General features: G+C 36.0%; 1 protein-coding gene across 1 annotated transcript; it reads right to left on the reverse strand.

Moving 5' to 3' along the window:
- Positions 1-5,658: 5,658 nt before the first annotated feature.
- LOC137637487 (uncharacterized) lies at positions 5,659-7,730 on the reverse strand. Its single transcript, XM_068369666.1, has 4 exons — positions 7,535-7,730; positions 6,524-7,332; positions 6,128-6,188; positions 5,659-5,795 (listed from the first exon to the last, which is right to left on the reverse strand). Exon 2 carries the CDS (start codon positions 7,322-7,324, stop codon positions 6,608-6,610), a length of 717 nt encoding a protein of 238 aa, XP_068225767.1. The 5' UTR covers positions 7,325-7,332; positions 7,535-7,730; the 3' UTR covers positions 5,659-5,795; positions 6,128-6,188; positions 6,524-6,607.
- Positions 7,731-17,500: the final 9,770 nt, after the last annotated feature.

A 17,500-nucleotide genomic window follows, 5' to 3' on the forward strand; every position in this document is an offset into this window, starting at 1 on the left:
AGACTTCTAGATTCCGAAAGGATACAAGACGCGAACAGGAGAGGGTACTGGGCTCTCTCCAGTTTGCTTCGGTGACAGACCCAGTGCTAAGAGCACAGCTAAAGGATGCAACCGGAGTTTGGAGAAGTTATGCATCAAACGCGCGAAGAGATCTGAGAAGACCAGTTCCGCTTCGGCTACGTACTCTTCTCAGGCCTTGGTCCCAAGCCAGACATCTAAAGAAGTCGGTTTATCTTCAGCCACCTCCCCCCGTCGGTGACGATTCACTCAGACGCCTCAAAGGAGGGATGGGGAGGTCACTCTCATCGGAAAAAAGTCCAGGGGACTTGGTCCAAGCTATTCAAGACCCTTTCACATAAACTTTCTAGAAGCTATGGCAGTGCTCCTTACCTTAAAGAAGTCTCCCCGCGTCACTCGATCCACATAAGGTTGGTGATGGACAGCGAGGTACTTGTGAGATGCTTGAATCAACAAGGATCGAGGTCACCACCTCTCAAACAGGTGATGTTGGCCATCTTCCGATTGGCAAGAAAGGAAGAAGTGGTACCTGTCGGCAGTTCACCTTCAAGGAGTCCCGCAACGTGACAGCGGACGCTCTATCCAGGTTCACACCGATAGAGTCGGAATGGTCCTTAGACGCAGGATCATTCTCCTTCATTCTGAATCAAGTCCCAGGAACTGCAGATAGACCTCTTTTGCGACGAAAGACAACAAGAAGTTGCCCCTGTACGTGTCCCCGTACGAGGACCCCTTAGCGGAAGCAGTGGACGCGATGTCCCTCGACTGGAACAGATGGTCCAGGATTTATCTGTTCCCTCCTCACAACCTTCTGTTGAGGGTCCTCAACAAACTGAGATCCTTCAAGGAGGGTAGCGGCAATAGTGGCCCACAAGTGGCCGAACAGCGTGTGGTTCCCCCTTGGCATTGGAACTACAGCTGAAGTTTGTACCGCTACCACATCCAGTTCTGACCCAGCGAGTCCAGAAGTCGACTGTCTGCGCTTCATTACAGAAAACCCGGACCCTGCAGCTCATAATTTTCTCTCCCTAGCGGTGAGAAAGCGTTTTCGGGATTTCGAAAGCCAGCATAGACTTCCTAGAGGAATATAAGTGCAAAATCTACTAGAAGGCAATATGAGTCATCTTGGAGAAAATGGGTGGCCTTTTGTCAAGGCGAAGAATCCGCAGGAGATCTCGACAGACTTCTGCTTATCTTTCCTCATCCACCTCCATGGTCAAGGGTTGGCAGCTAACACGATTTCAGCGTGTAAGTCTGCTTTGACAAGACCCATTCTATATGCCTTCCAGGTCGACCTAGGTAACGAGATCTTTAATAAAGTTCCGAAAGCCTGCGCTAGGCTCAGACCTTCAGCACCTCCAAAGCCCATTTCATGGTCTTTAGACAAAGTTCTTCATTTCGCTTCTCTGTTGAGCAATGAAGAGTGTGCGTTAAAGGATGTGACACAAAAAGTTATTTTCCTATTTGCACTCGCGTCCGGGGCCAGGGGTTAGTGAGATCGTAGCCCTCTCGAGAGAGGCAGGTCGTGTTCAGTTCCTGGATGGGGGAGAACTGAACCTGTTTCCGGATCCTACGTTTCTTGCCAAGAATGAGTTACCCACCAACAGGTGGGGTCCCTGGAGAATCAGCCCTCTGAAAGAAGATGCAATCTCTATGTCCAGTAGAATGCCTAAAGGTCTATCTTCATAGAACTTCAGACTTCAGGGGGTGGTCAACTATTCAGGGGAGAAACATCAGGCTCAAATTTATCTCTGAATCAACTCAGAGCGAAAATCACATATTTTATTCGCAGAGCGGATCCTGACAGTACACCCGCAGGTCACGATCCGAGGAAAGTTGCCTCATCCTTAAATTTCTTTAATTGTATGGATTTTGAACATCTCCGTTCATACACTGGCTGGAAGTCTTCCAGAGTGTTCTTTCGCCCACTATGCGAAGGCAAGTAGAGGAACTGAAGAGATCTGTGGTAGCAGTGGGTCGCGTCGTTAACCCTACTGTTTAACTCTGCGAGGGAACAGTGGTTTTAATTGGGACGATTAATTCCAGGGTGAGTGTGTAGTTACATTCTGTACTACAAACTAAATCTGGGCACTGAGTTGCCCATTAGACTGTTCCATTTCCAAAGGTGGAACCTAGCATAAGTGCAGGACATGTGTGCCGAGCGTTTCTAACGCTAATGTGATTGATTTGTAATACAGACTTTTATGACTTTGATACCTCGGTATCTTAAAAAGTGGCATTTAATGTTTTTTCTTTCAGATAAACAAGTTCTGTTTACTATCATACTTATGCTTAATGTTTTGGGTTATCCTCTTCTTATATATATATATATATATATATATATAATTGTGGTTAACCTGTCTATTTATTGCCTGTCAATAAACTTGTTCTTGAGAACCTTGCGTCTCCTTCACCTGTGTAAATTTATTGGGTATAATTGAGCATTCATTCTATGTACCTTATCTGGGATAATTCTAATAGAATTGTTCCTTTATGCAAGCTATGTTGCATTGGTTTTCCTCCTATGCGGATATAAACCTTTGTCCAATACAAGTATTGTGCGGAGAACTGGTCGATATTTCATATTGACGCAGTGGTTCTTTACAAACTATGCTCTACTTAATATAGGGTGAGACCACTATATTAGCTTGCCTGGTATCCATACATAGGTATATGTACTCTTCGAGACTTTTCCAGAGTCTAGTAGGACTCTTCCCTGTAGAGGGGCAGGAAGCTCTAACATGGTTTATAGTTAGTTGAAAAGATGTATAACGGTAACATCTTAGGTCTCTAGGTCTAGTCGACCGGGAAAAATTACCTCCGGGGAGTACGGCACGTTCTGAGAATCCACAGATACAGTAATACTCTGGTATACTTCCATCAGGACGACATGGCTTGAGCCCAAAAAACGGATTTTGAGCGAAGCGAAAAATCTATTTTTGGGTGAGATGGCCATGTCGTCCTGATGGACCCGCCCTTGCCTTTCTAAGAAAGGGCTGTAGGACCCCTCCCTACATACAGTATCTGTAGCACCTCGTGTACGCTACAAGGAATACAGATGGTGCCAGGATTGGCGCCAGGCACGCTTACGAAACGGGAGATAGGGAGCCTTGGGAGCGGCTCCCCCTTTTTCTTTCCCGATTTCGTTTCTTGCCAATTGCCCCCTGCGATACGTAATCTCTGTTCGGGGTGCAGATTGCCATGTGGCGTGTCAAGAATACGTCCTCTGATATGTCGCGATATCCCTTTCACGAGGGATATTCGCTCCAGGAGTTAGAATTCTGGTACCTTAAGGTAAATTCTCTGGGAATATCGCCGTAGTTGTAATATACCCTAGGAAGCTACCCTATAGGAACTTCCATCAGGACGACATGGCCATCTCACCCAAAAATAGATTTTTCGCTTCGCTCAAAATCCGTTATATATATATATATATATATATGTATATATATATATATCTGTATATATATATATATATATATGTATGTATATATATATATATATGTATGTATGTATATATATATATATATATATGTATGTATATATATATATATATATGTATGTATATATATATATATATGTATATATATATATATATGTATGTATATATATATATATATATATATGTATGTATGTATATATATATATGTATATATATATATATATATATGTATATATATATATATGTATATATATATATATATATATAATGAACTGTCCGCTTCTACAAAAAAAAAAGAAAAAAAAAGGAAATCTGATCGCATTAAGTAGGTAAATATCTCCACAGGTAAATCTTAGGCCATAAACGACTCCATTAACCTTTGGTGGAGGTTAGAAATTTCTGATTGTTCCTGTTATGATTACTTCTCTTATCAAAAGAAAGGCTCTAGTTTATTTCAGATACAAATCATTCCAATTTCCCTATGAGGATGGAGGTTTTGGTAAAATGAAACTATATGTTGGAAAATTTATGTTTCATGTTAGGATATACCTGGCGCTTTATATATAGTACGAAACAAGACGGCAGGAAGAATTCTCCCAACTTTTAACGTATATCTTTGAATAATTCATTTACTTGCATCATTATGTTTATCTAAACAAAAAAAGATGAAGAGCCCATAGGACCCTGACTTTCTTCAGAATCCCGATTAGATGAAAACATTCCTATGTGGTAACAAGAAATCTGTTGGTAGGTCGGCCTTGAGAGTGATGGAAATAGGATGACTCCTAGAGCTCTATTAATGAAGAGCTTAAGAGATAAAAGCAATAGAGGAGAACAGCTTCTAGTTATTTGAATTAGAGAATGATTTCTTTAATCAAGAGATCGAGGATCTACGACAGATGACAAATGTTCCGGCAGTCCAGGGCCTAAACTTCATCTTAGACTTGAAGTATAGCACTGATGGACGCCTTTTCTTTCTTGATGTCTTGGTCGTCATTGTCGATGTCAGATTTACTACATACAGATCTTCCCGGACAGTTCATTCCTGTTCGTAAAACTAGGTATGCAGTTAATCTTAATAGTCGGGCCTTCTTCATCATGAGGCTCAATAGTACACGGTACTCTAGAAGTTTTATCTTTCTAATTGGGTGATTGAGTCAGTAGAACTCCAAAAGTTCAAACTTGCAGCAATTTTTTTTTTAATTCGAACAGGGTGACATAAGTCTTTTTATGGTTTATATCTGAAATATCTATTCTAATATTGATAATGTTTATTAAATATTTTGTTATAATTGTTCATTATATTTTTTTATATAAATGTATATTTTTTTCTGTTGGAGACCTTGGACTTTTAGCATCTTGCTTCTCCAACAAAGGTTGTAGGTCATCTAATAATAATAATAATAATAATAATAATAATAATAATAATAATAATAATACCCACTGCTTCCTCAGCATAGCTCTCCTCAGATTTGTTTCTGTCCCAAGTCTTGATACAACTTCATCTGAAACCCTAAGTACTGCGTCCTAAAGTAACCTCTGAGTCGTGGTGGATAGCGCGTCTTTTTGGCAGCGATCACAATTTCATCTTTTCTTTTATGTTAACTTCCTCTAAATCACGACTATGAGAATGCTCACCTTTTCCGTACAATTATTGTAATTTATGTTATTCAAAGTTGTGTTTAATCATCCATTGCCATTATCTACTTTACATCACCATGCAATTGCACATAGAGTTGCATAATCTATTTTATATATAAATAAATTACAACTTGCTATGTCTCGTTCACTCTTTAATAAAAAGATTTCCTTGATGTTTTAATGTATAAGTACTTAAAATGCTCAATATCAATTTCTTGCCAGATACCAGGACTATCTTATGGCTTTTAGAGGCACTTAAACTGCTCTTCACTTAACTATTCATCGATTAAACTACTCATCGCTCAAATAGTTTGCCTGAAAATGACCATCGCTTAACCCTGGACAGGTAAACGTCTAAATCGATAACGTAACAGGTAAACGTGAGGCATATATGCTACCGCTTGTTTCAACTTCACTTGGTAGTTATGGTAATGCATTTTTTTATGAACTTTTTATACATATAATTCTAGCTATCTACAACTAGGATATACTTAATAAAAAACATGGAAGTAACTTAATGATTTTTTATCAACTGAGACCTGAAAACTTTTGTTGATTTTGAGAGACTACCACTCTCCGGGCCCTGGGAGCCTTTGTCCTTGCTACTTGTTCAAAACAGCCTAATGGTAGTTTCAGGAATCCCTGAGGCATATTCAGTACAAAAATGAACCTCCTAGGCTAAAAACTGAAAAATCTGGAAAGAAAAGAAAAGGGGGGAAATTTTTAGTAACGAAAGAAAAGTTACGTGACAAAAATATTTTTTTCTAATATTAATTATAAATTGAGACTGCTGAAAATTGTAGACATAATATTTGAATGATAGATAAATAAGGTGATATATGAAAATCCTGAAATGAAAAAAGTTAACTATTTAAAAAAAAAATTAAAAAAAAATTACTAGAGCCGATAATGAATTTTTCTCTTTCATATTAACACTACTCCAGTCTATGTAACCTATAATATCCGAAAATTTTTGCTAGAATTGTAAAAAATATTAAAATAAAACAGAAAATAATGAATACTAACCATTTTACATTCAGTGCATTTTCAGTTGAAAGATGAACCTCCTAGACTAAAACTGAAAAACCTGGAAAGAAAAGAAAAAGGGGGAAATTTTTAGTAATGAAAAAAAAAGTTACATGTGACAAAAATATTTTTTTCTAATAAAAATTATAAACTGAGACTGCTGAAAATTGTATACATAAAATTTCAATAATAGATAAATAAGATGCTATATGAAAATCCTGAAATTTGAAAAGTTAACTATTTTTTTAAAAAAATTCAAAAAAATAACTAGCGCCGATAATGAATTTTCCTCTTTCATATTTACAATATTCCAGTCTATGTGACCTATAATATCCGCAAATTATTGCTAGAATTGTAGAAAACTTTAAGATAAAACAGAAAATAATGAAAACTAACCATTCTGGGCTACATTCAGTGCAAAGTGTCCTAATATGACGATGACAAGAAGATTTTTTACAGTTGACACACAACAGCTTCGTCCTAGCTGTTGACGAACGACGACAGATATGGCATCTTTGTGGCTTTTCTGTCTTTATTGCATCTTCCTCTTGTTGCCTGGGGAGCTGTTGCACGGGGCCAAATACACTTTGGATACATACTGCAAGATCCCTTTGAAGGCCAGTCCGGGTGAGTCTGTAGTATGCCCAAGGACAACATAGATCCATCGCACTGCTGACAAAGAAGAAGGCACTGCCTACGCAGTTGGCAGTAATGACAAAAGGGATGGCACTGCTGACAAAGGGGAAGGTCCTGCTGACAAAATGGAAGGCGCTGCTGACGAAGAAGGCACTGTGACGAAGGGGAAGGCATTGCTGATGAAGAAGAAGGCACTGCTGACAAAGGGGGCACTGCTGACGAAAAAGGCACTGCTGACGAAGAAGAAGGCACTGCTGACAAAGGAGAAGGCGCTGCTGACAAAGAAAACACTGCGGACAAATGAGAAGGCATTGCGAATGAAGTGGAAGGCACTGCAGGTGGTTCATCAAATGCCAAACAAGCTGATGGTTCGACAGAAATATCTTGAGGAGGATCGGCCATCGTCGCTGGGAAGTTGTTCTCATTTTCCATGTCATAATCGTCCTCACACGTACTATCTACCTCTATTTCGTCATCATCAACCCCTGTATCGCTTCCAAGGTCATCAGTGCTGAACAATCTCATGAAGATCTCCTCTTCAGAAAGATTTCTGTGTGCCATGATAGAAACTGAAAAAAGAGAAAAAAAAACACATTACTAATATTAGCTAGATTAAACTATAGATGGTAATCCTACATCCAATATACCATTAGCATCATGTTCTCAAATCATCTATCAACGTTCACTATAGGTATCAAAACACTATTCACAGAAATAAATATATTGTAATCAATATTGTAAAACTTGTGAAAATCAATCACAGTCACTTACCAAGTAAACATGTAGTGTATACGCTATCAGGAAAAACAAAAATGGCGATTTCTAGAAAGCGGCGAGAAAGGACAATGTGTGTTGTTTCTTCGGCTGTGTCTCTGGTCTAATTAACTGGTGCTGGGTAAATTTCCGCACAGAAGCCGAACCTAAGTGGCGCAGAAGTGAAAAAGTGGTTTTGCGCACATAGGCAGGAGCGTATACGCTATACGTTTACCCAAGGTCTATAGATTAAGGAGGTCTCCTCAACCCCGACCAAAAATATGACTCTTCTGCGCAGGTACAGACTGTGACGTAGGCAGGACTTATAGGTGCGGCCAAGGCCTATAGACTATTTCCACCCAAGCACACCAAAGGTCGATCACCCCTGACCCAGCAGTTGTTTACAAGCAAACGTGGTGTACACTTCCGCCTTGCTGATTAAAGCTGTTTTATATACTGTATAACAAAATGCCCAGTAATTGTGCAGTTTTCGGGTGCTTCTCATATAGAGGAAAAAGTAAGGATCTCACTTTTCAAAAATTCCCTAAGGACATCATTACAACGAAAACGTGGATTCAGCTGTGCAAACGAGATCTTATTAATAGGGAAAACGCTCAGATATGTAGTAAACACTTTGAAGCTGATGCATTTGAAAGGAATTTGATGTATGAATTGCTGAATCAACCAGTGCCTCGATCTCTCATCAGAGTAAAGAAAGGATCTGTACCGACGATGCATTTACCTACAACTCGACATTCACATTACAAGGTAAAAAACCAGTATCGTGTGTTGTTGGTTAAACATTAAGATATAAATGACGCTGTAATCAACTTACATAGTTTATAATTATTGTATATCCTCTTTATTATTCATCAGTAATCTGGAAATCGCGGAATCAGTTGTTTTCCTCATATATAGTTAGAAAAAAAAAATTTATTCCATTTCGCTGTGAAAAAGTACCATTCATAAATTTTTGTTCAGATTTTTACATATTCAATAATATCAGAAAATTCTAATCGCATTGTTCTCTATACAGGTCCATCTTTTTTAAATAATTCAATTTTAATTTTAATCAGATATGTCCAGGATGGTAAGAGACGAAAAAAAGAGGACAAAAACGACTTGTAGATGAAATCCTTAAGAGCACGACGAAACAGGGTAGATTTTTGTACAAAAAGTCAAATCGGTGCCCACGATTGAAGATTTGCAACGTATAATTGAGCAACTGGAGAAGGAGAGAGATGATGTCAAACGGAAGTGGGAAGAATATGAGGTAAAGTGGAAATGTGAAAAAGAGCAGTGGGAAGTTAAAGAAAGCTGTTTTGCTACTGAAAGGGCTAAATGGAAAAATGAAAAAGCTAAATGGTTGGATAATAAGGTCAAATGGGAAAAAGAAAAGGAAAACTGGGAAAAAGAGAAAACAGCGATGTACGTTAAGTTTAATGAGATGTATGCATCAGCAACTGCTGTAGTAAAAGCTAATTTAAAGAAATACTTTTCACCCAAACAAGTAGCAGGTCTTGTCACTGGAAGTAATATTAATACTTGGGAAGACGATGATATCAATAAAGCCTTAACGTTACGCTGTTTGAGTCCAAAAGCTTATAAGTTTTTGAGAGAAGAGTGGAAATTACCTTTTTCTTCTTTATCAACTTTATATGGCTGGTCAAGTAAGATAGCTGTAGAACCTGGCATTTAGGAATCGGTAGAATTTGACACTGAAAAAGAAGCATTAGGGAAAGCGATGGAAGATCAAGGCTTACAATACGTAGGTGGTTATATAGCTCGTAAGTTTCCTGAATATGAATTCCTTGGAACTGCAGCGACGAAGGCAGATGGCACGTGGATTGGTGCCATAAGTGCAAGAGATGGAAAACTAATGCAACCAAGCGAAGAATTTTTGGTGTATTTAAAAACGATGGAAAAAACATTTTTCTTTGTCATCATGGGGAAAAGTATCTAAAACCTGGAAAAGGAGCGACAGATGAATTGACTGATTTAATTAGCGAGTGTTTTAAAAGCAATAATATCCCATTACCATACGAAGTGATTAAATTTTTTGTTAGATGTACATTTTTTAGAATTCGCGTTTTAAATAGGAATATTAGTTCATCAAGAAAAGCGCAGAATAAAATGAAAAAGCTCGCAACGTGATATAGAACATAATTGAAATATATATTGTGTATATATCATTATTCATTTTAATGAATTTAAACTGTCTGTTGCTCGACAAATTTCAGTTATTTACATCATCAAATATTTGTTTGGTTGTTTCAGTGTAATAAAGTTATATATATCTTACTTTTATTATCCTAAAAGAATAAAATATAAATATTCGAAAAGATTGAAAAATACAAAGCAGAAAGCATGGTGGCCTGAGAAGACCTCTTATATCTATAGACCTTGCGTTTACCTGTCCAGGCTTAAAACGACTTCGCTGAAACGTACTTTATCGAACAGGAATAGAGCCAGATATGAATTGTGGTCTCAACACCACCCTTTAATTTAATGATGTCAATGGAAGTAGAGCTATTTTTATCACTTTATTTCTTATAGTTTTCCTACTCAAGAATATATTTTTGTAACAAAAATCACATTAGTCACGATGATTGGTTAAAATGCGCTGGTGTAACCGACTCAAATGACTCGCTGTTTAAGAAGACTCACAAAGTCCTTTGAAACTGGTTTTCTAAAGTGGATTTCTATATTCTACACACTTCTGCACCACATGTCTTAAGATGAAATTTTGGTCAGTGCAACTTCCACCTTTCCTAAATCCTGCTTGTTAATCTCTCAGCTTTTCATCAATCTTACTCTTTAGTCTCTTTAGATTGAGCATACTTTATATTTTCATGACAATTGTTGTGAGTGTGATTCCTCTGTAATTATTACAATCAGTCAGGTCTCCCTTTTTTTTTTTTTTTTTTTTTTTTTTTTTTTTTTGTCATTTCCACAAACACTTCTAGCTCCATTCAAGACGTTTTGTCTCTTCACGCTACATCCTATAAAATAATCTTGTAAGTATTCCGGAAGTCATTTCATATTCAGCCAATATCATCTCAGCAGTTAATCAATCGTATTCAGGGCTTTTCATCTCTTCAGGGTTTTGAGGATAGCTTCGACTTCAAACACACTGAATTCAGTCATGGGTACATCAAGTTGTTCTTTAGCTTCAGGTACATTAATCAGGCGACTCTCCGCTTCTTTGAAATAACTCGTCAATCAAATGGACAGATTTTGAAATCACTCAACCGTCTCATGTGCCTTGAGTTGATTGTTGTAATTTTCTCCGGTGGAAAGAAGAATGTGAAAGAGTTTCTTTTTGTCAAATACGTACCCTGAACATTCTGGAAACGACAGGAAAAAAAAAACTTAAATTTCAGGAGGAAGAGTAGGTCTTTCGTCATCGAAGACAACTGCAACAAAAATTCTGGTGGATATATAAAATTTGAAAAGAAGTCAGATCAATCCGAAAAAAATACGAAAAAAAAAAAAAAAAAAAAAACACCAGAGAACAGCTTCTAGTTAAGGTCTTTAGCTCATTGGCATATGCCATCACCGGAGAGGATGACCAACACGTCCTCATCAGAAGCTTAATATGTGATCATGGTAGCATCACCGAAAAGTCCAGATATGGATCAATGCTTGAGGATAAAGTCTAGGGGACTACAAATATTACACCCAAAGTGTAAGGGGAATATATGTTTTAAAATGCTCATGGAAGGCTAATAATAAAAGTTTTTTCTTTGTGCATTAGAGATATAATCTTGACTTATATTGAAAATATTGTGAGGTTTTAATGAAAAAATGCAAAAAAAAGGAAGGAAAAATTACATATAGCCTAATGATAATCAAATAAACATTTGATAATGTTATCAAACATGCTAAAGATAGTATGATTGGAATCAATTATAGGAAAAACTATTTAATTCAAAACATACAAATAAGTTTCATTATGAAGTGAGCAATGAAGAAGTATTAACACATAAATCAATAGGCACTATAAAATGAACGAATAAATAAATAATATTGAACTTTAAAGGAAATTTAAATGTACAACCATGATCTATAATGTTACCAGATATGGGCACAGAATTTCAAATGTGTAATCAAAACCATTCCCTAGTATAGCCTAGGTATTGAAATTCAAATAAAATATTTATGGGGGCTATAACATTCATAGCCAACACATTTTGTTCGTAAGGAGTTTCAAGGGCGATAAAGCCCTCCTAGCGGAAATGGTGAAGTAAAGCCAAATAATTCACTGGTATAATGAAATTCGCATGGAGTAGGGCCTACTGTACATCCCGGTGATATTACAGGCATAGCATACCCCAACATGTATATTCATTAACATTATATCCTATTACATGCCTAGCCTACCCCAAACATATATAGCTTATTACAGGCATAACCTATCCTAAACATATGAAGCCCATATGATAAAGGCTAGGCTAAGCCTATTAAAATTTTAAACAGGTAGCCTAGGCTAATAGGCCAAGTTCATAATCCATTCATTGTTATTTACCAACCATATCTGTGTATAAATGTTAACCCTTAAATTACAACTTGCAGTATTTCCTGTTGGACTGGACATATTTCCAGTAGCCTAGGTAGCCTAAAACAATGCAGGCTAGGCCTTTAAAGGCAGGGCTTGATGTTCATAATTAGGGAAATTCTTAAATGTATGAATATATAACAAATTATAACATTGGTAACACTTCTGTAAGTATTCATGACAATATCAGTATTATAGTTCAATAAAATTAGAATATTATTTAAGTTACGTTTGGTTAAAAGTTACATCAAACTTTAATCTCAAAATCCTTAACTATCAGATCCTGATTTAGCCAGATCTATTATTACAGCAAAACTTTCTTAACTTAAGACTATCCACTAACATTCTTGACACTTTCATATGGATGAATTATATGTATTCACTTAATATTACATTGCTGGTGTATCTTGTTTCCCATAATGGAGCTAAAAATAAATAAACAAAACGCCATGTGCCATTTTCTTAGCTTGGTAAAAAAGGGATGCCTAATGAATGATAATTTCCACACACATTTACGAATTCCAAATATGGGTGTTACATGAACGGTGATGTTAGCAGTAGCCACCCTGCCAACTTCTTTGATGTGAACATGTTTGTGTGAGCCAAGTTAAGTCCAACTTATACATGGCACACGCATAAAGCAAATGATATTATAAATGATGATTTTGTGCATCTTGAGAACCAGTCAGTTGCATTTCGATGTCATTGTTAGCATAAAATTTAAATTTTGTTTCTATTATGAGCATTCAAAATGTGAGTCATTTCAACCTGAGTGCGGTAAATCTAGTTTTAAGTGACTCCGGGAGTCACATTTAGGGGGAGTCATCCCAATCGTCTCCAAAATTCACATTTAACGGGGTCATCTCAAAGCAGGCGACAAACACTCTACTCTTGGTAAGCCACTGAATGAAAAGAGGCTCTGCTCTCAGTGACATTGTCCCAGTGACATTATCAGGCATGATAACTTAGAAGTAGCGTCATAATGTCTTGCAGAAGCCTAGAAGGGGTAATTATTGATATTATTTTTTTCATTGTCTCATTAAGGGATTTTGGTCTGGTTTCTTCAGTTTTTCGATTGGATTATATAACTAATATGTAGTAATTGCAAGAGCTGTCCGTGTACAATGATATGTTGAAAGTTTAAAAATCAAGAGTTCATGTTGTCTGTTTTAGCATTTGAGAGTGATTTCACAACTGTTATCATGTAGTTCTTAATGTTGTTGTTATTGTTGTTGTTGTTATTCTTTTCATGCCAGGAGTGTCTTCAATGTTTTTAGAAATGGTGATCGAGAGACAACTCTCAATGTAAACCGGGGCCTTCCCGTTGTCAACCAGCCATGTGAAGAAGATTTTATAAGTTCAAGTAATCATCATATTGGAGTTATGTAGTAAATCATTGACGAAAAGTACTTTAAGTTTTTTTTTATTATACATCAATATATTTATCTATATCTCTATAAGGGGTGAAAACTTTTTGGGTCTTTGCATCCACTAATCCAGACATGGGCAACCTGCAGCCCACAAGCCCAAAGTGTTGTTGTGCAGACCCTGAGACTTTCTAGGTTACTAGAATGTTTTAAATTGTAATCATCATTACCCTAATTAGGAAAGAGATGTGTCAGTGTTATTAATAATTGTCATTCAGCAATACGGACAAGGATTTGCTTCTATGAAATCTGTAGAGGGTATTGCGTTTGTTGTTGTTGTTGTTGTTGTTATTGGTGTTGTTGCATATTGCCTTGCACTTTGTGAGGTGTCTTAATGAACCAAAGTGCTAAATTTCTCAAGACGCTCGAATCCTTTTGACTTTCAGATAGACCTTGGGTCATATGGATCGACACTGGGACCAAGGAGGCTATTTTGTATTGAGTAAACAATTCTTGACCAATGGGAAACTTCTCAATGGAAAAAAATTGTCTAAAGGTAAAATTATAGAAATATTATAGCAAGTACATTATTCAGAAATTTAGAGATTCACTTTGGAAATTTATTAGTTTAGATCACGCATGTATTCCTGAGAAAAGAGAATCTTATCTTACTTAGCTTGTTTTGTGTTTCAAATGTCCCAGGATTTTATTCAACTTCAATTGGAAGTAGTTTGAGAGAGAGAGAGAGAGAGAGAGAGAGAGAGAGAGAGAGAGAGAGAGAGAGAGAGAGAGAGCAAGAGAATTGGCACCTTGCTTTACCGAGACTAATAATAAAGTGTGACTTCTCAATCAGCAAAAATATCTAGATGGTCAACATCACGTGACCATCACATTTTGACATCGTCCGTTGCAATAACGATACATTTCTCTGTGAAATCAACTCAGATCTGTTGAGAAAAAATAACAAGGAAACAACAAAGACAACAAAGTACCGTTACCACCTATATACTGCTTTTAAGTTATGTCCCTATGATAATAATAGAGGGTTTACATTAAACGCAGTTATTATTAGGGATGAATTTATTGTATCAAAAATAGTATATTATGAGTAATATGTATATCTCTGAGCAATAATGAATATTGAGGTACGTAATCAGGTGCAGAGCATTAATTGTTCATATTAACACAAAGAAAAATACAATTCAGGTTGTTTAATATAAGTCAACAAAATAATATTACCAGATAGCATAGAACATATATTAAAACTAATGCATATTATGGTCACTGATATACATTAAGTATCCTTTGGAATGGTATAGATATCATATACGATTATATGTTAACAAAAGTATTCAAGAAGGTTACGAAATATATAGTCTATATACCTAAATAGTACATTCTAAGTATGCCGTAATCCGGCATTTAGTACCGTATAAAGAAAATAGTACATTATATGGACAGTGATATGTATTAGGGAATAATACTATTTTGTTGAACGACATAATTATAATATATGACAAACAAATACATTTCATGAAGGTCATAAATATATATACAGAAAAGTATATCATTCCTGATAAACCATAATATATATATATATATATATATATATATATATATATATATATATATATATATATATATATATATATATATATATATATAACAAAAAGATATTCTGACCAAAAAACCAAAGGAAAAAGTTCTGGTTTTCTGGTAGTAGTGCAGAAATATGATAATTTCTTTTTCAATCCAGAATGATTATTGTGATTATAAATTTCACTTGGTGCAAGAGAAAAAGCAAATCAATGATACTTTGATGTGAGATAGAACCCGCAATGACCACAGCCAGTAGCAATATTTGTGGAATAAGTGTTATGTGACCAGTGGCGTAGCTAAGGGTGGGCAGGGCTGGGCCCGTGCCCACCAATAAAAATCAAGTGCCCACCCAGGTGCCCACCCACTGGCCACGGCCTCACTTATGCATCTCCATTGAGGCAAAAATTTAGTAGGAAGTAGGTTGGCCAGGGCACCAGCCACCCATTGAGATACTACCGCTAGAAGGTTATGGGGTCTTTTGACTAGCCAGATGGTACTACATTGGATCCCTCTCTCTGGTTACGGTTCATTTTCCCTGAATAGTCTGGCATATTCTTTACATATTCTCCTCTGTCCTCATACACCTGACAACACAGATTACCAAACAATTCTTCTTCACATGAGGGGTTACTGCAATAATTGTTCAGTGGCCACTTTCCTCTTGGTAAGGGTAGAATAGACTCTTTATCTATGGTAAGCAGCTCTTCTAGAATGACACAACAAAATAAAATCATTGTTCTCTAGTTTTGGGTAGTGCCATAGCCTCTGTGTCATGGTCTTCCACTGTCTTCGGTTAGAGTTCTCTTGCTTGACGGTACACTCGAGCACACTATTCTATCTTATTTTTCTTCCGCTTGTTTGGTTAAAGTTTTTATATCTTATATAGGATATATTTGTTTTAATTTTGTCACTCTTCTTAAAATATTCTATTTTCCTTTTTTCCTTTCCTCACTGGACAATTTTCCCTGTTGGAGCTTCTGGGCTTATAGCATCCCTCTTTTCCAGCTAGGGTTGTACCTTAGCTAATAATAATAATAATAATAATAATAATAATAATAATAATAATAATAATATGTCTGTCTTATGATTTAAAAACTCTGAGAAATGATAGAATAATATTCATAGTGTAATAAAGTGTTATCAGTTGTCCATACATCTCATTGCAATGCATTTACTTTTTAGAGATAGATATTCAATTTCGTTTTGCGTGATTGTTTTTATATGCGGAATGAAGAAGAAATGCTACTGAATACTTACACATGAACTCTTGCAACAAGAAAATATTTTACATTTGTGTAGATATATATATATATATATATATATATATATATATATATATATATATATATCTATACATATACATATACATACACACACACATATATATATATATATATATATATATATATATACATATATATATGTATATATATATGTATATATATATATATATATATATATATAAATATATATATATATATATATATGTATGCGTGTGTGTGTATATAATATACATAATGCATATGTATGCGTGTGTGTGTATATAATATATACAATGCATATGTAAGTGTATTGTATTATATATAGACACATGAATATATGTATATATATATATATATATATATATATATATATATATATATATATATATATATATAACAGTCGGAGAGGGTAGGGGAGGATTGGACTGGAATGGTGATAAGAAATTAGCAGACTTAAGGTATGTTGATGGCGTTGTCCTTATTAACGGAACACCACAGAATTTGTAATGCTTGCTTACCAGAATGCATGAAATATCACACGAGGTGGGGCTGAAGATAAGTAGAAGAAAGACAGAGATGATGACAACGGAGTATGCAATGGAAGATGAAATATCATTGGAAGGAGAAAGGATTAATGTGGTAGAATCATTTAAGTATTTAGAAACTATGATTTTCTATACAGGGTCTTTAAAATTAGAGTTTAGTGAAAGATTGAGATGGCTAGGCTGAGTAAAATTTGGAAATTAAATCGCCTGAAATTTCAAATAAAACTCAGACTATAAATCAGTTTAGTGAGATCGGTGTTACTGTACAGACAGGAGTTACGATAGGACAATGAAACAATCTCCAATAGATTTAGTAGATTTGAAAACCAAACATTCAGAAGGATATTGGGAGTTAAATGGCAGGACAGGATTAGAATGAAACTATAAGATATAATACTCGAGTGCCATTTTTTGATGAGATCATGATAAGGCATAGATGTTGACGATTTGGTCATGCTCTTCGCACTCCCCATCAGAGATTAGGTTAGCAAACGTTTAGCTGGGTTTCACAAGGCACTAGAAGAGTTGGGAGACCCAGGCCTACATGGCTGAGGACTATGAAACGTGAAATTGGAGATGATGAATGGAATAGTATTGAATCAAAAGCTCAAGATAGAGATGACTGGTGGAATCTAACCGAGGCGCTTTGCGTC

Source organism: Palaemon carinicauda, unplaced genomic scaffold, assembly GCF_036898095.1.
Source record: "Palaemon carinicauda isolate YSFRI2023 unplaced genomic scaffold, ASM3689809v2 scaffold783, whole genome shotgun sequence".
Lineage (NCBI taxonomy): Eukaryota > Metazoa > Arthropoda > Malacostraca > Decapoda > Palaemonidae > Palaemon > Palaemon carinicauda.